This window comes from Balaenoptera acutorostrata, chromosome 20 (genome assembly GCF_949987535.1).
Source record: "Balaenoptera acutorostrata chromosome 20, mBalAcu1.1, whole genome shotgun sequence".
Taxonomy (NCBI): Eukaryota; Metazoa; Chordata; class Mammalia; order Artiodactyla; family Balaenopteridae; genus Balaenoptera; species Balaenoptera acutorostrata.
The window spans coordinates 61,820,104-61,839,285 of NC_080083.1; the positions used below are offsets into that span (position 1 = coordinate 61,820,104).

Sequence of the window (19,182 nt, forward strand, 5' to 3'; positions counted from 1 at the left end):
TTTGTCCTAGGGCAATGCTGGTATAATCCTGATATCTAAGCCTGGTCATTCTGGCCACAGATGGATGTCTGTATATGTTCTTCATAAAGCAGATAAGCAAAATATAGAAGCTTGTAAGAGAAAAACATGCAAAAGGAGAAGAAATAGACGGCTAAAATTCCTGCTGCAGCTAAAATTCCGGGAAACTTGTGGCTAGCTCTGATATGCTGCTAAACTGCTAAGTTCTAGTTTACTTGGAAGTTTCATTATTTAGAAGGTGAATCATGACCACATATTTTGTTTTACCTCATTAAAGCTTGCATATAACCTTGGACAGCTAAGCCACCCAAAGTTCACCATCTTTCCAGACACAGTGATAACATACTCTAACATGGACTTGAAAGCATAATCTACGAGCCAGTGGACCAAATCAAGTTGGCAAGAAAGAAGAGGTATCTACCATCTCCACTTAGGGGTCCTCAGCCAGGAGCCCCTCCATCATGTGTACGTTCAATGCTTGACCCTCTCACCCTTCATCGTAATTGCCTGGGAAGACCCCAACTTTCATTAAACCTGTATTAGGGAGATCAACACTGGTAGAAGACACACGTGAACAAAATGAATGGAAAGTCTCACTTTACATGAATGAACACTAGCTTCAAGTGGAGCCATGGTTTTCTGTCTGCCAACTCCACTATGTCCCCCTAATGTATTCACTCTTTCACTGGATTGGATAACTAATTAAATGACAGTCAAGTATATTGCTTCTCACACTTGAACACCTCATTCTTTTCTTTCACTCTCAGGAGAAGACATTGCTTTCCACTTGACTGTGAAATTGAAGGAATTAAAAGAGAATGTCTTTATAAGCTTTCACAACCTCAGCAACCAGCCAGGTTTCATTGGACCCATTTCATTGGACTCTGACTTTCTTCCCATTAATGTGAATTTCATTCCCGTTAGTGTGAATGAATAACATTCTTCTCTATAAGGCCAAAATCCACACCTGTGCTCCTGATTCTACCACCATCCCCCCACCCCATTCAAGAATATTCTCTGTCAAACGCCTGCTCTCCCACAAGAGCTCACAAGGGCTGCTTTTTAGGTGAAATTGGAGATTTCTACCGACAAATAGATGAAGACAGTAATCCAGATAACTTTGAGCTCCTTACAACAAACTCTGAGGAAAACAGTGGCATAATACACATGTGAAAACCCTAATATTATCCATTCCCATGCCAAGTCCATCTGTGTTCTCAACTAGCAATTAAAGCTCTACAAGATCATAGAAATCTCTAAGATTCCATCAGCAGAGACTGAAGAAATGTGTAGGATGACGGGAAGTTCTGCTTCCTCTTCCACAAAATTGTTTACAGTAAATGAATACCTAGTTTTGGCAACTTACCTGTCAAAGCCTCTGACACTCAGCTTTTTCTGTCTGAGTTTAATTTACTTTTAAAAAACTATGATTTTATTTTAAACTACAGTATCTCCTTTAGTATTCTTTCAGCCTGCTGCACAGGATAAATGAACTATAAAGATATCTTTATTTCATGCACATTTAGCTGGGTATAGAATTTGAGGTTAATGGTTCATTTTCTCTCAGCTCTTTGAGGGTATTATTCCATTGTTTTATGACATCTTTTGGCTGTTGATCCTGGGTTGATAATCTGTCTTTTTATATTTTATTGTTTTTTAATATTTCCCCTTCTCTTTCTTTCTATCCCATGTTTTGAAAGCTTACTGCAACACAGTTGTTGGATTTTTGTTTGTTTTTAACTCTGCACAGGATACATTGATTTTCTAATCTGAGGACTCATGTCTTTAATTCCTCAAAAATCTCATACATTTTATCTTTGAACAATTCCTCTTATTTATTCCCTTTATTTTCCTTATTATAAAATGCCTATTAGATGTGCTGGACACCCTCATTCTGTCTTTTATGTCTTTTAATCTCTCTTCAATATTTTTCCATCTCGTCCTGTCTTTGCACTAAATTTCATATGATTTCTTCAGAGGTATTTCTGGTTTATTAATTTTCTGTTTAGATGTTTCTAATCTGCTATAAAACTTATCCATAAGTTTTTCATCTTAACTGTTATTAATCACTGTGTCTTTAAATTATAATGGGTTATTTTCCTATTAGTCTTCCTTTTTATTGTCTCCTATTTTAACTAACCTATATTACTTCTTTAACCTTTTAGTTATATATTTTATAGTCTCTATCATAATTTTTATTATCTTCAGTACTTGAGATTGCTAATTGTCCCTTTTTTTTTTTTTTTTTTTTGGTCTGCTGATTCTCTTTCATGGTGGACTTTTGATGGTGAGTTTAGCTTCCAGGAGGAATATTTACTTTTACCTCTCTTGCTTTGTGCCCTGAATTCTGGACATATTTCTATAGAATTATTCGTGTCTTCTCTGTGGGGCTCTAGGATAATAGGAGGAGGAGGAAGAGAAAGAATATCAGCAACAACAAGTAACATTTTTTGAGATTTTATGATTTTCCAGGCATTCTTCTTTTTTTTTAATTTGTTTTACTTTTTAGATTCTACATACAAGTGATAACATACAGTATTTGTCTTTCTCTGTTTGACTTATTTCACAAAGCATAATATCCTTCAGGTCCATCCATGTTGTTGCAGATGGCAAACTTTCATTCATTTTTATGGCTGAGTAATATTCCATTGAATATATATACCACATCTTCTATATCCATTTATCTGTTGATGGACACTTAGATTGCTTCCATGTCTTGGCTATTGTAAATAATGCTGCTACGAACACTGGGGTGCATGTATCTTTTTGAATTAGTGTTTTTGTTTTCTTCTAACGTATACCCAGGAGTTGAATTGTTGGATCAGGCCTTGTTCTATAAACTTTACTTATACTAATGAGTTTAATCCCCCCAAAACTATATATATGTATGTAATATGAACTATATATATAATATGAACTATATGTAATATTAACTATATATATTATTAACTATATTACTAACTATATACATTATTAACTATATATATAATTAACTATATAATTAACTGTATATATACACACACACGTACATACTGTACACACACACACACACACACACACACACACACACACAGTGTCATCTCCATTTTTATGGATGAGAAAACCTGAGGGGGCATTGTTAAATAGATTATGCAAGGTCACACAGCTATGGCAGAGCCAGGATTCAACTGCTATGATATTGTTCTCAGACACATTGCTGTGCAGGGACAGTAAATTCAGATTTCTTTTCCATACCTGACATGTGCGACGTATACTCAGGATTCTCATTTTCTATGGAGGAAACTTGTTTTTTTTAACCCAGAGATTGGGCAAAGAATACATATCCTTACTTTTCCTTTGGGTAGTGGGTGAGGTTTTTCTAGTTTCTCTTTCTAGCACTGAACGGTCCTGTGAAGCTTCTGGATTCACGCAGAGATATGAAGCCCAGCTTTACAACCTGTCAAGGACCGAGTCCTGGTCACGGGGTATTGAAATACCTCTTTGGACTATTGTATTTCTGACGTAGCACTCATAGTTCTGGCTTTAATTTCTCTTTTCAGTTTTAGCCTCTGGCAATGTGCCTTCATTTCTCTCTGTTTCTTCCATTGATTCTTCCTTTTTTTCCTTTCTTTTTTCTTCTTCCTTTTTAAAGTTGGTTATACATCTGAACATCTGTGTTAGATGTATTTTACTCAGTTCCAATGTGCTTCTAGCTGGAGGGCGGGCATTGCCTCATCATATTCTGTAATATTTGTGGGGAAATCCCTGGGTTTAAGTAAGGAAAATAGCCCCCAAAATAAAAATAAATCAGAGTAAAGGAGTCAAGAAAGAGGAATAGAAAGAATACACAAGAAACAATGACAAGAAGTGAAACTAGTAAAATATATTTAACTAATTATTGATTTTGTAGTTGTGAATCTTAATGCAATTATAAGAAAGGCAAAGTGAAAATGATTCCTAAAATAGAGTCTATAGGGTCTAAAACAAGTGTAACAACAAAATGAATAAAAACCTGAACTATATTTCAGGTGATTTAAAAGAAACTTAGAATCTTTGTTTGGGCCATTGACCTTTTATTGATATAAAATTTTATCAGTGTTTATGACTGTCCACCCCACCCCGCTTCCAAGAGGCATTTAGAACATCTTTTTACTTTGTTTTTGCCAATTTTTAATGTAAAAGACATGTACTATTTCACTGTTAACTATTTTTAAAAACAGAACTAATTACCAAGGAGAGAAATGTCTCTACAAAATACCATGACTTTAAACGTTTGTTTTAAAATTATACCTCTTTTCTCCAGAACATCTCTCAGCTTTATGATTATTAACATCTGTGGACTGGGAGCCATGTCAAATATTTGAGATTTCCCAATTCATGGACTTTGGTTTCTTGTTTTGCGATTTACTTTGGCAGGTCAAGAAGTTTGTAACTCTTTACAGAGATAGACGGTGCAATGGGAATTGAAATACATTTCATTTTTTTCCTAGTCTTCACGTATAAAAATTGACCTGAATCTTTTCTTATTTTTTTTTAAGTCCTTAGCGATCTGCTTACTTTTATTTTGTTCAGATGCCTTATGAAATCTTACATCCATGATGAATGGAGCAGGGGAAAGGCATTTGTTCGTAATTCTTCACTTGTCCAATGTAGGTGTTTCTCCAAGGCAGGCTATGGATTGCTTAACTTTTTTAGGCAAAAACAAAAACAAAAACACAAAACAAAACAAAAAACTCAGCTCCAGTGCATGCTAGGGTGTGCCTAAGTTAGTCAGAGATGTCAGTGACAGTTGTGTTTAGGCATTAGTAGTGAAAAAAAAAAAAAAAAAGCTTAAGATTTCTCATACAAATTTAACTACTTTGTTTGGTTAGTTACTCATTTATTGCCCTTTACCCCATCTTAGTCTCATCATGTCTGAAGAGCTAATTCCATTTTCCTTGTTTACTATTTCCCCCCCTTATCCCTGGGGTTGAAAGGCCAAGTGAACAAACACAGGGTTTGTTTTATTCCTAACCAACCCCGGAACAGTCATTTCCCTGCAGAATAATTGGCTTAGGGAAGAAAAGACAGAAAACAAAACAAGTTCATCATGTGCAGATTGCTCTGGCTACACCCCTTCTCAGAAACCAGCCTGGGTAAGAACTGCTGGGAGTAAGCATTCATTTAAAGAATATATGAAGAAGTGGCAATAAAGAAATTTTAATTGTTGCCTTAGACACAAAGACGTGTGCTTTGACAGTGTTTCCAGCGTGCTTTTTTTCTCATTATCCTGACAGTAAGTAAAGCTCTGTTTTGTTGTGCTATATGCCAAACATACGGGTGAACACTGCTAAAATCAATCTATTTTTCAGATGTTTCCAAATACTTATGTGTTTTGTATTGAAGACCTGAAGACAAAGTGTTTCTAATTTTTCCTAACCAACTTTTATTGTGTAGATACAACAGTAGAATATAGGAAGATAGTAAAATTTGCTTCTGTACTAGCTGAGGGAGAATTGTCTGAATATTTTGATATGCAAATCTAAAAGAATTTAATTTTGAGATTATAAAAACTGAAAAAAATTTTCTCTGTTCATTTGCAAACATTTGGGCAAAATTACTTTCCTGTGTGATCTTCCTTTCTTTCCTTCTTTCTTTCTCTCTTTCTCTCTTTCTTTCTTTCTCTCTCTCTCTCTTTCTTTCTTTCTCTCTCTCTCTCTCTTTCTTTCTTTCCTTACTTTGTAGTTTGTTTCCTCAGTTATTCAGGGACTTCTGAGTTCAGAAAATTGACATAAATTGTTTTATTCTTCCTGTGTATCAGAATCAAGTTTCAAGTCCTTTGAGTCTGGATCGTTATCTGATGGCCTAACTCTTTTGATGAAAGTTGTTCAATTCAATCTGGAAGGTAAATACCAAAAGAAAGTACTTCCTTGGGATTGTTTCTAATGGACATAATTAATTATTTAGATGAGTTTAAATAATCAGAATTTTTATGTTAATTTGATTAGCTCTGGGATATCTATTCAAATGTAAAGAATGCAAGATTATTATTATTCAGATGAGATACAATTCAACTGCTCTGTTTATATAGTTGAATTTCTGGTATAAAATGTCAAAAATGGGAAGTATCTTACAGGTTCTGAATCAAAGTATCTTTTCCATTGTAATTGTAATTGTTGTAAAATTGTGATAATAGTTCACTCTACTTCCCTATCATTACTCTTCTCCCAAATAGTTTACAGTGAGCATATTTGATGTCAAATTTTACAGTCATGATTATTGAAATAATATTTTAAATCTTTTTTTTTTTTTTTTGCAGTTCTTAAAGGTAGGAAATATTTTCCCCCAAAATATGATCAAGGTTTTTCTTATTACACTTATTTTTCTAGTTGATACTCCACCATGTTTACTTTCTCTTTGTTTAATGAACAGGCTAAATGCATATGAAACAGAAAAGTGTGTACCAGCAAACTCAAGCACTTCTGTGCAAGAATCTTCTTAAGAAATGGAGGATGAAAAGACAGAGCTTATTGGTATGTTTGACCATTTACCTCTTTCCATAGTTAGCATTATGCTTTTATTTCATTGCCTCATGATTCTCTTATTCTATATTTTAAGTAACAGACTGCATCTATTTTATTTTATGTTTTTTAAGGAGCTGTAAGGATGTACATTTTTTTTATTGAATGAAAGGCTCTTTAAATTCTGTAATGCTTTACAATTTTCAAAAGTTTCCCACACATGATTTCATATAATCCTATAATAACCCTTTTTTTCTCCTACCGCTATATTGTCCCTCCCGCTTTCCCTCTCCCCACTGGAAACCACCAGTTTATTCTCTGTATCTGTGCAGACTGCATCTATTGACTTTGAATTTGTCTCTAGTTACACTTGTTGAACTGAGAGACTCACAGCAGTCTCTGAAAAATAATGTAGAATTAGAAAGACCAACTATGACTCATATTGTTTTCAAAAGGAGAATAACTGAAAATCTAATTGTATGGTAAGTTATAGCAACTATTAAAGCTGCTGTCATGGATAATAAATTTAGAGTCAAGAAATATTAAAAAATAGTGTCTAGCAGAAATAGAGGAATTTATTGTAAATTGAGTGGACCTATTTTCAAGGCCATGAATTTTCTACACAGGGATTATTTCCAAGAATTATGACCAAGTAACACCACTGATTGTCAGTGTGCCTTAAAGCCCCAAATTTCATTGCTTAACACAGCAAAGGTTTATTTTTCACTCTTTTCACAGTCTGAATAAGGGTGGCAGTGAAAGTGACGTGGGTTGGGTAGGTTGAGGAATCTTCTCCCACAGTCACTCAGAGACCCAGGCTCCTCCGTCACGCGAGTCTGCCATCGCCCTAGACTTTGCAGACATTCACTGGATCCTCTGCGGCCAGTCAGATCCGGAAGCAGAAGGACTGAGACAGAGAGAATAGGGGAGGTTGTGCAGGGTTCCATTAGCCAGGCCTGGCAACAGTGCAGGTCATCTCTGCCCACATTCCACTGGCGAGGACTCAAGCATTTGGTCCCACTTCATCGCCCGGAGGCTGGGCATGTGGCCCAGCGTTGCACCAAGCAGGGGGAGGTGACTAATACTGATGGACCACTAGACAGTCTCTTCCACTCTGTCCCTTCTCATTCTCTTTGACTTCCAATACAAGGATATGACAGTTGACAAAAATGTTTCTCGTTGCCGTCATGAGCTCTATGTGGGATACTCTGTGTCTTACAGACCCTAGAATCACCTGCCCATGCATGTAAGGATTGCAGTCCTGTTAGTCATCCTGTTAGGCTCTAGGCCGGCTTCTGCAGTAGTTCATGACTTAATGCAAAAGTTTTGTTCTAGTATTGGAGAATGATACATGTGACAACCATCTCGATATAGATCTTTCATTGGGCTCCCTTCTCTCTGAAGAGTGAGAGCAAAGAGAAGCCAACTATATGGTGAAACTGGAATTTGTCTTCCATTGTCCTCTGGTGTTGACTGAGCTCCTTCAGAGAATACAATCTAAATGTGTTCTCTTTTTTTTTTTATATAGGAATGGGGGTTCCCAATACTTTTAGGATTTTATATGGGCATATTTTCATATTTAAAAGAAAATGTGCATTTTCCTGAAATGCCCCCTCAGGATCTGGGAAGGGTAGATAAATTTAATAGCTCTTCTATGGATGTTGTGTACACACCGATCTCCAACATAACCCAGCAGATAATGAATAAGACGGCATGTGCTCCCTTTTTGAAAGGTAGGTGTGCTGACGGCAAAAAAGTAGTACTGAGTTTGTTTTAGATCTTTTTGAAAAAGTGTGTACCTTTTTAATTTGAAGTCACAGTTATCCATTATGCTAATGATCTAGGTATCAGTATAGCACACAAATTTGGTCAGTTTTTTCTTTCTCTCATAACAATTAGCCTTTTAAACCCTTTCAGCTTGATGAGGGTCCACTTTAGGTAGACCTACATTTCTACTGGAATCTAAATAAAACAATAGATTTGTAATTTCAGATTTTCAGAATAATACCTAAGAGGAATAGGCTATTGGGGAGTGTGGGTGTTTTAACATGGAAATATAATGATTAAGATTTATAATTGAGGAAAAAACAAATAAATAAAAGAAATTAGGTCATGGTTATTATACACTAATTTCAGAACTATGAAGATTAAGGATGGATAATCTAAAGATACTCTGTCTGCATATGGTATAATTTGTAAGCATCTTTAAAGGTCTTCATTCTAAATGAGGTTTCTGTGTAACTGATATAAGCAGAATGTGCGTTTCACTCATGGGCAAGTTGGGTGCAGTCTGGTGAGCTACTCTTTAGTCCTCGATTTCCAGCAGGTACAATTGCTGGCTGTTACAAATAGAGTCACTTTGTGGCCTTGGTTCCTGCATAAGGCAAAGACCATATGAAGTGCCTTTGCTTTAGTAAATCTAAAACCTGGAGTCCTCTGACCACATAATAACTGCTACGGTTACCTCTGTTTCTGTATCCCAATTCCCTTATGCATACTACCTTGGCAAAATAGTTTTATATACCTAAAACTTGCTCTAATACCTGTCATTATTAAAAGAAAACATTTAATTCTCATGCATGTCTCCTGATTCTAGAATCTAAAACAACAAAAAATTTCCCTTTTTGCCTTTTGGGATAAGTTTAATTTAAAGGGAAAATGATTTTAGTTAATTCCAATGGAAATATGTGATGACAAAGTTGGATATCACAGTCTATTTTGGTGAAACTCTAACAATCCTCTGTGTCTATTTTTCATCATGCAATTCACAGGAAGAAGAGTCATCGGGGCACCAGATCAAAAATATATGGATAAAATACTTCTAGACAATTTCCCATACACCGTGGGAGTCATCTTTAATGACACTTTTTCTTATAAGTTAAAATTTTATCAGGGATATTATATTCCGATTTTGAAGGAAGATCTTTTCACAGGTGACTTTCCATATAAAATATCACTATGGCATTTTTCATGTTTTTAACACATGGAGTAGGATGGGATGGGCAACAAAGATTCTTTTGATGGCACAAGAGAAAATACACAAAACACATTTTATTGCTGAGCTTATTCCAAAGTCAATCATATCTTCCCCCTCGAGGAAGGCTTTCAAAAAACCATTGAGTCATCCAACAGATACATAGTGAATTCCCAAGTGCATGTTGGAAAGGATGCACAGGTGACCAAAACTGATAGGTCCCAGACTCAGTTGAGCGTCCAGGTTAGCAGGAAAGGCAGCCAGTGAACAATTAATGACCAGTGCAAGAAAAGGTGCTTGGGGGACTTAGACCAGGGGTTCCTAAGAAGCTGTGCGACTAGAGAAGTTCTGCCTGGAGAAGTGACGGTTACAGGAACACCAGAGGAAATGGCATGTGTGGGGTGTGGAGGATATTGCACTCCAGATAGAAGAGGAAGCTGCGGGGGCCCAGGGGTGGGAGAGAGCCTCTGTTAGTTGGTATGGGAGAGCAGCAGTCCTGTACAGCTGGACAGAGCATGCAAAAAGGAATGGGATGGGAGAAGGAGGCCGAAGTTACTCGAGGGCTAGACCCTGTGCCGTCTTGAAAACCTAAGGCAATGGAGAGCCATCGAGGTACTTTAATCAGGGCAGAGACATGGTTAGGTTTCCAAGCCTAAGGGAGTGCTCTGGATTTAGCCCAGAGAACGGATTGCAGAGAATGCAGTGAAACATACTAGTGGGCTGATGATGGCTTAGACCAGAATGGAGATTTTTTAAAATTGTGGCGGCCAGGAAAGACCTCTGTGAGGAGTTAACTTTTGAAAAGAGATCAGGATGGAGGGAAGGAGTGAGCCATGGATCTGTCTGGAGGGAGAGCCTTTGAACACAAAAGAAGTTCTAGTACTGCTGTGCATTTGGCGTTCTGAGGCACAGCAAGGAGTCCAGGATGGTTCAAGCAGAGTGTTTGCTTTCATCTTCTTTTTATTTTCTAAGACTTTCTGTGCATACCATGTTTTCCATGAATCAAATTGCCACATTAGACACTTCATTTGCTCCTTTTATCTATGTGGTGAAGTCTCCTCTAGATCGTTCTCTCTTGGATTCTTGTTTCTTATTTTCCAATTGCCTTCATCCCATAATGTTGGTTCTGCTTTTTTCTTTGTGCTTATAGCTCATTGTTGGGGTGCAGATAATGAGTTTTCCTGTTCACTGGCTAAATACTGGAGTAGAGGATTCGTGACTTTACAAACTGCCATTAATGCTGCTATTATACAAGTAAGAAGAGTTCTAATAACTAATGTGAATTTATTCCAGAGGCATCAAGGTTTTGATCAAAGATGGTGTCTACTCACGTTTTCATGTATTTATATAATGAAGCAGGCATCCAAATGGTGAAATTGAATTTTAGGCAAAGGAGCACATTACTTTTTTTCTTAACCTTAAATTTTCAACTAGTTATAGAATGGCAGGAAATTTCAACAACAATGTACAAGGAGGCCCATGTGCCGTTCATCTAGTGTCTCCTGAAAGTAACATCTTGCATAACCACAGAACAGTATTAAAACCAGGAAATGTACATTGGTACAATCCCCATAGCTTATTCAGATTTCACCAGTTTCTATACTTTAAGTAACAATTTTGTTCATTTGAACCCTTCTTTAGATCACGACGAATCACTATGTGATGGAGGAGTTGATGTCAGTTACTGCTATAAATATGAAGACATTACCCTTTATTTTTAAAGAGAACCTTCAAAATGAGATGTTCATTTTTTACTGCTTGCTTTACTTCTCCCCATTTATATATTTTTTATCACTCAATGTTACAAAAGAGAGAAAAAAGTATAAGGATTTGATGAAAATGATGGGTCTACAAGATTCAGCGTTCTGGTGAGTGACTGACTCAAGTAGTGCAAATGAGTAAACAGAGAAATTCGGAAGCAGTGAAAATGTGTTACTGTTCCAGAACACAATGATTTCAACTTGACACATTGCCTACTTTGCTGTTGGCGTTGTTCCGACTTTTCCGTTTAGTCTTTGTTAAGTTTTGCTCTGCAAGATCGTGATTATAATTTGCCCGGCACTTTTTCCGGGCCATAAGCATGTTAAGCCAATGCTGTGACAGAGGTACCAGTAAGATCACAGAGAATGACAAAGAGCTGCCCATTGTCAAATGGATGTTGTGTGCAGGGACTCAAACCCAGGAGCCCTAATTTTTTAAAAAATTTTTATTGGAGTGTAGTTGATTTACAGTGCTGTGTTAGTTTCAGGTGTGCAACAAAGTGAATCAGTTATACAGATACGGGTATCCACTCTTTTTTAGATTCTCTTCCCATATAGGTCATTACAGAGTACTGAGTAGAGTTCCCTGCACTCTACAGTAGGTCCTTATGAGTTACCTATTTTATATATAGTAGTGTGTGTATGTCAATCCCAGTCTCACAGGTTATACCCCCCCGCCCCTGCTTTTCCCCCTGGTAACCATAAGTTTGTTTTCTACGTCTGTGACTTTATTTCTGTTTTATAAATAAGTTCATTTGTACCATTTTTCTAGATTCCACATATAAGCAATATCATATGATATTTGTCTTTCTCTTTCTGACTTACTTCACTCAGTATGACAGTCTCTAGGTCCATCCATGTTGCTGCAAATGGCATTATTTCATTCTTTTTTATGGCTGAGTAATATTCCATTGTACCTACGTACCACATCTTCTTTATCCATTCCTCTGTCGATGGACATTTAGGTTGCTTCCATGACCTGGCTATTGTAACTAGTGCTACTGTGAACATTGGGGTGCATGTGTCTTTTTGAATTATGATTTTCTCTGGATATATGCCCAGGAGTGGGATTGCGGGATCATATGGCAACTCTATTTTTAGTTTTTTAAGGAACCTCCATACTGTTCTCCATAGTGGCTGTATCAATTTACATTCCCACCAACAGTGCAAGAGGGTTCCCTTGTCTCCACACCCTCTCCAGCATTTATTGTTTGTAGATTGTTTGGTGATGGCCATTCTGACTAGTGTGAGGTGATACCTCATTGTAGTTTTCATTTGCATTTCTCTAATAATTAGTGATGTGGAACATATTTTCATGTGCCCAGTGCCCTAATGTCAACTCTCCTGCTTGGTCTACCCATAGTTATCACTTGATTTCTCTACACTTCCTCTTGTTGAAGAAAGTATGATCCTATAATGGCAAGCCTCTGTTCCGAGATTGGGTAACTTGGGATATATTTTTTGGAGCAACTAAATACCATATGTTGGAGTTGAGATAACCTATAAAGGTGCCCAGCACATAGGCTGGCATATAAGAAGCACTTAATAAGAGCATTTGCTTCATATATTGATATATTTATATCATATCTTGCTCCATTTTACAAATGATTTAAAGTGATTTTAAAACATGTATTTCAACATATTTATCATGTATGTATATATCTATGCATGTATTTGTATTATAATAAAAATAAATGATGAGTAGAAACAAAGATTTAGCAAAATAATAAATAGGTAATATTAACAGATAAATATGCAAATCATACAAGTTCTAAGCTTCTAAGAGGCCAAGGCAGAGAATTCTGCAATACCATCAGTCACAAAATTCATACTGTCTAGGAAAAGAAAAAAAGAAAAATAATCTGTTTGCTTTACCCTAAAAGAAACCTAGCATTTTCCAATGTTGAATCCTGGGAGATATTTCTTGTATACTCCCCATATCAAGAAAATACTCTTTATGGATGTGGTACTATCTGGAATGGATGAGGGACTATTTATTGAACAATCCTTTGCGAGATACATGTTCCCTGAAATAAAATTAAGGTCTAGGAAATTTAAAAATTTCTATGAAGTATATTTTATTAACAGAGAGAGTTTTAATTCTAATATAACTGAACTGTGAAATAGGAAAAGAGGAAACTGGGTCTTGAAATAAAAAAAGAGAGGAGAGGAGTGATTTTGCGGTGGAAGCTTGGGGAATACAAAGGAATGGTTGGCGTTTGTTAGGAGGGAAGAGAGAGCGGAACGATGGAAAAATGACCCTCTTTCAGCCCAGGGCTTGTCCTGTGGGACAGCATCCCCGCAGCCACCTTAGAACAGGTAGGCACAAGCCAACTCTAGGTTAAAATCAGAAAGTACTGGTTATTTAGATGTGGATTCCTTCTCAGGATAAATGCTTCTTAGTATGCATGTAACCTAAAATTTAGCAAAATGAATATATGTCCTTAAAACTAAGAAGGAAAAAAATTCTGAAACGTTCTTATTAAGTACAGAGTGTCTACTGGAAATAAGTTTTGCAGCACACCACCCCCGGTTTTGTTTCGTTTTGTTTTTTACTAATGCCATAAATGTGAAATGTAGTCAGTATTTATTCTATAAATGTGATATCTGAAATTGTTTTATCCTGAAGATTTTCATAGATTTATTAACATCCCCTCAACTCTCTGCAATAAGTTCCTTTTTCTAGGTAATGTTTTAACTTCCTTCATTTGTAGTTCCCTTACCCTATGGTTTTTCAGTTCCTACCTATGGCAGTTCCCTTCTTTACTCAGAAAGTGAATTCTGCAGACTGCGGCGTGCTTTTCCAAGAACGCCGATGTTCTAACACAGTCTGAATCATTGTAATGACATGAAATTTTAAAAAGAAGTCAAATAAGCAATAATTAAACATGTTCTATTGGAACATATTAATGCAAGTTCCTGGTTTAATACTTTTGCTGTGTTTTCCAGCAGTTGAATTATTATTAGGCAATTTTATGTAGAAGAAAGAGCTCTGGGCTGAACGAAAGCCTACAGTTGCTATCTTAGCTTTGTTATTGATTTACGTTGTTGACCTTGAGTATGCCCATTAACTAGGAATACAAACTGCAGTTTACTCATCTGTAAAATGAGAAGCTTGGACTAAAACACCCTGTAGGCCTCTTAGATTGACTGCTATTTCTAATAACCACTTCATAAAAATGTGAACACTAGCACATTTAAAGCAAAACAGTGTGAACACTTAAGGGTGTACCGTAAGCTATATTGGTTTAAATAAAGCAGTCATGAATAGGAATAGCAAGACTGGAATGGGCTTAGTACAGTTATGAAATTTCAATTTTCTGCAGCTAGGGAGGGTAGAGGTGCTGCTGGCTGAGGTCGTCAAGAATGGTCAAGTGATCATCTGCCCCCAGTACATCCATGGTTACTTGATTGATCAGAAGTTGTTAAGTTTCCTTCCAATTTTATAATTAGAACACTTTGGTAATATATAATAAAGCTGAAGGTACAAAAATGCTAATCTCCTTTATTTCAGCAATTTCACCTTAAAGAAATTATTTTGTGTACTTTCCCCAAAAAGGCAAATACAAGAATATTTTTAGCAACATTGCATTAGAAATAAAAATTGGAAACAACCTAAATGTCCATGGGCAGGAGAACACTGAGATATATTTATACAATGAAATGTTATACTGCAGTGTGTAATATTGTACATGTTGTGGATAAAGGCAAGTTGCAGGAGAATACAGACAAGATGATACTGTTTATGCATGTTCACATTATTTATATAATACTTGAATACAGAGCTGATACCTAGCCATGACACCAGCACAGCCATTGTAATATTAGCAATATTCTAGTTATTAATCTAGGTGGCAGGTACCATGGTAATCATTGTATTATTCTTTAGATATTTTTGTATGTTTTAAATATTTCATAATAAAGTTAAAACAACTGAAATAATATTTGTCTTTATTTAGGCTCTCCTGGGGTTTAATCTATGCTGGTTTCATCTTCATTACTTCTATAATCATTACAATTATCATAATATCTACCCAAATTATCATCATGACGGGCTTCATGGTTATATTTACCCTCTTTTTCTTATATGGCTTATCTTTGGTAAGTTCATACATTTATTACCATTTTCTCTGCTTTAGGTCTTAGTTATATATAGCAAAAATTAATGTCTCAGCAGGCAACTATAGCAGCTTCTTTCATGTGTGTGCATGTGTGTGCATGTGTGTGTGTGTGTGTTTGCTTGAGAAAGTCTTTATGAGTATGAGAAAATGATGTAACCTAAATAAAATTGGACCTATTTTTTGCATCAAGGTCTGAATTAATGAAATTATGCATCTAAAAATTATTTTGACTGTAAAACTATCTAGGACTTTTCTAGATGATTAATAAGGATGCTCTTAACGGCTGGACCCATCTTTTTTCCCAGTGGTTCCCCATCATGTGGTAGTTTTTCACACCTCTTTGCCCTGTTCACCCTGCTCTGACTTCCCATGTAACCCCCTCTTCCTTCTCTGAACAAGAGCCTCTAATTTCTCCCACCCTCCAGGGTGTTTTCTGCAGAGCGTATGTAGACGCTCTTTGTTAATATATTAATTTAGTTTCTGTCTGTCTTTCCAAGTCTGCATTTCTAACCTTTCCTCAGCTCTTCCTGCAGCTTTCCCCGCTCTTTCCTTGGCAACAAAAACCCAGCGTTTGAGTAGGGCAAATAAGGATTCTCTTTACAAAGAGGTTGAGAGACGGACTGAGCATAATTATACCTTAATATTGTTCATCGCTGTCTCCGTGATAAATACTTATGTTACGATATGAAGATCCTTATTTTAAGGTGCTACCAGTCTATGCAATGACTGTCAGTCTATGCAATGCCTTCTCTCTCTTTCAGATAGCTTTGGCATTCCTGATGACTGTGCTGTTAAAGAAAACTATCCTCACCAGTTTGCTTGTGTTTGTCCTCACTCTCTTTTGGGGGGGTGTGGGATTCACTGCATTTTATAGACAACTTCCGTCACCTTTGGAATGGATTTTCAGTATTTGTAGCCCCTTTGCCTTCACTGCTGGAATTAACCAGGTGAGATCATAGTTAATTGGTTTATTATTGAATTTTCAAAAGAACTAGACACTTCATGATCTTCATAATCAATACTTTCAGGTTAAGAGCTTTTATTCTAAACAATTCTACTCTAAAGCTAAATTTGAAAATGTTATTATTACATTGCAGAAAAATTGTCATCTCGCAAGGAAACTTGAAGAAAAAATTCTTTCAGATAATTCTTCCAGATTTTCCTTTCTCAGATGTATTTTCACTTTGAAGTACTTTCTTCTAGCGTTTTTTCCTATATGTAAATATTGACCTTTCTTCTCTTATCACATAATGAAAGCATTCTGCTAGTTTGTTAAGAATTGTTGTTTAAGCCTCTTTTTGAAACCTCAAATATGAAAAACTTTCAAGACATAAATTTACAGTTTAATAAATAATTTAAGTGAGTCAAAGTACTCATGAACTTGATCAAGAAATAGAATGTGGACAAAACCCCAGAAGCATTTCTAAACACTCCTTCCTCCTAAATGGTAGAAGGTTTATGATAATCACCACCTTGTTTTTCATTATCATCTAAGTATGTGTTCCTAAATACAATTTTTTTAGTTTTGCCTATTTTTAACTTTATATAGGTGATATTGTACAAAGTGATTTTTGAAGATCTGCCTTTTTTTCACTCAACATTAGGTTTTTACATGTCATATACAATTTGCGTGTAGCTGTAGTATGGTTTTTATAGTATTCTATTGTGTGAATATACGATTTTCTTTTGATGGACAAAAATATTTTCCAGCTTCTGACTGTTATTAATAACTTGCCAATAAATTCTTACACATATTTCTTAGTAAATATGGGTATTCAATTCTGTTTGGTATATGGGAGTTGAACAGTGTATGTATATCTAGCGCTAGAGTATGAATCTCTTAATCTTCATAGTTACTATCAAATATTTTTCCAAAGTGATTGCAGTTCTTTACTTTTGCACCAACAGTGTTTCAGAGTTTCATTTGCTCCAAATCTTCACCAACATTTGGTATTGTTAGTCTTTGAAATTTTAGCCATTCTGGCGGATAAGTAATGATATATCATTGTGGTGTTAATTTGCATTTTCCTGATTATTGATGAAGTTGCGTGAATTGCAGTATTTCCTTTGTCACAACTGAACCAATCATGTCCTGACCCATCTGTCTGTCCTTGCACTGATACCACATTGTCTCAGTTGTTTTGCCTTATAATATGTCTTGATATCTGGTGGTAACAATTTTACTTTCTTTTCTTTTTAAAAGAAAATCTTATTTTCTTTTTCAAGAGAGTGTCTTCTATTCTAGGTTCTTAGAAATGATGAAAATTTTAGAATTAACAAGTTTTATATATACATATATACACACACACACACATACACACAGTAGATGTGCTCAAAGCTGTTGGGATTTTGGTGCAGTTGAATTTTTCAATCACTTTGGGGAAACTGACACTAGTTTTTGGTCATGAACACATTTTATCTTCACATTCATTTCTCCTTAGTAACTGTTTCAGTTTTCTGTATAGATTCTTGCACATTTTTGCTTGATTTATTCCTAAGGTTGTTTTTTGATACTTCTGATGCCATTATAGATAGCGTCTGTGTTTAAATTCTTACTTTTAAATGTTTGTTGCTAATGTAGAGAGATGCAATTGATTTCTGTACATTGGTGTTGTGTCCACTATCATTGCTATATTCTTTTTTTTTTTTAAACATCTTTATTGGAGTATAATTGCTTTACAATGGTGTGTTAGTTTCTGCTTTATAACGTAGTTCTTTTGTTAAATCTAGTATTTTTCTGGGTTTTATCTTGGGATTTCCTTATGTATAATCATGATGTCTACAAATAATGATGGTTTATTTTGTCCTTATGCCATTTATTTATTTTTCTTGCCTTACTGCACAGGTTGGGACCTTTAGTATATACAACATTGAATAGAAATGCAGGGGGAAAAAAAGATTTCAACATTTCACAATTAAGCATGGTTTTTGGTGTTGGTCTTCCTACATTGAATTCACCAAATTAAAGAAGACCTCCTATCTTCTTAGTTTGTAAAGAGACTTTATTATAAGTGGACACTGAATTTTGTCAGTTGCTTTTTCTGCCGTTATTAGATTAATTACATTATTTCTGCTTCAGTCTGTTTTATTTTGAATTACATTGATTGATCTTCGAGCACAAAGAAGACCTCCTATCTTCTTAGTTTGTAAAGAGACTTTATTATAAGTGGACACTGAATTTTGTCAGTTGCTTTTTCTGCCGTTATTAGATTAATTACATTATTTCTGCTTCAGTCTGTTTTATTTTGAATTACATTGATTGATCTTCAAATGTTGATCCACCCTTGCATTCCTAGAATAAACTCAATTTTGTCATGAAATGTTAACAATCTTAACATAAACTGAGAAGTTGTAGAGTATCTAGGGTGAGGAACTGGGCTTGGGAGCTGGACTTCCTGTATTCTGAGTCCAGCTTTATCACTCTTCACTATGTGATTTTGACCTCATCTGGCTAATCTACCCAACTTCTCTGTGCCTCAGTTTCATCATATGTAAAATGCAGATGAGAAGTAATAAGTCCTATCTTATATGATTATAATGAAGATTAAATGGGATAATATAAAAAGCACGTAGAACAGTGCCTAGAACATGGTACTATTATTACATGGCAAAATTATAAATACAAATCTTTATTTATAGTAATAACTAGAAAAAGAGATAGTTCTCTTATCATCATCCTAATCAGAAACTTCAAAGAATTCTTCATATTCTTTCTAAAATTTATATTTCTTTGTTGCATGGAGTAGATAGTTTGCAATACTGTGATGACTTTATGAAAAAAACAAAGGTATTATAAATTAAATTCCTGTTACTAAAACACTGTATTTTTA

The 19,182-nt window shown here is 35.5% G+C and overlaps 1 protein-coding gene across 3 annotated transcripts in view; it reads left to right on the forward strand.

Moving 5' to 3' along the window:
- Positions 1 to 5,006: 5,006 nt before the first annotated feature.
- Positions 5,007 to 19,182, forward strand: part of ABCA6 (ATP binding cassette subfamily A member 6) — a 60,961-nt gene continuing 46,785 nt past the window's right edge. Inside the window, exons 1-9 of one of the 3 annotated variants that reach the window (XM_007185574.3) lie at positions 5,007 to 5,272; positions 5,798 to 5,881; positions 6,409 to 6,509; positions 8,026 to 8,230; positions 9,269 to 9,430; positions 10,622 to 10,725; positions 11,113 to 11,339; positions 15,191 to 15,332; positions 16,114 to 16,299. In XM_007185574.3, the coding sequence (XP_007185636.2) occupies positions 6,414 to 6,509; positions 8,026 to 8,230; positions 9,269 to 9,430; positions 10,622 to 10,725; positions 11,113 to 11,339; positions 15,191 to 15,332; positions 16,114 to 16,299 (1,122 nt within the window). In that variant the 5' untranslated portion in view covers positions 5,007 to 5,272; positions 5,798 to 5,881; positions 6,409 to 6,413. The remainder of the gene's footprint in view (positions 5,273 to 5,797; positions 5,882 to 6,408; positions 6,510 to 8,025; positions 8,231 to 9,268; positions 9,431 to 10,621; positions 10,726 to 11,112; positions 11,340 to 15,190; positions 15,333 to 16,113; positions 16,300 to 19,182) is intronic. The other 2 variants (XM_057536458.1, XM_057536459.1) reach the window with 2 other exon arrangements.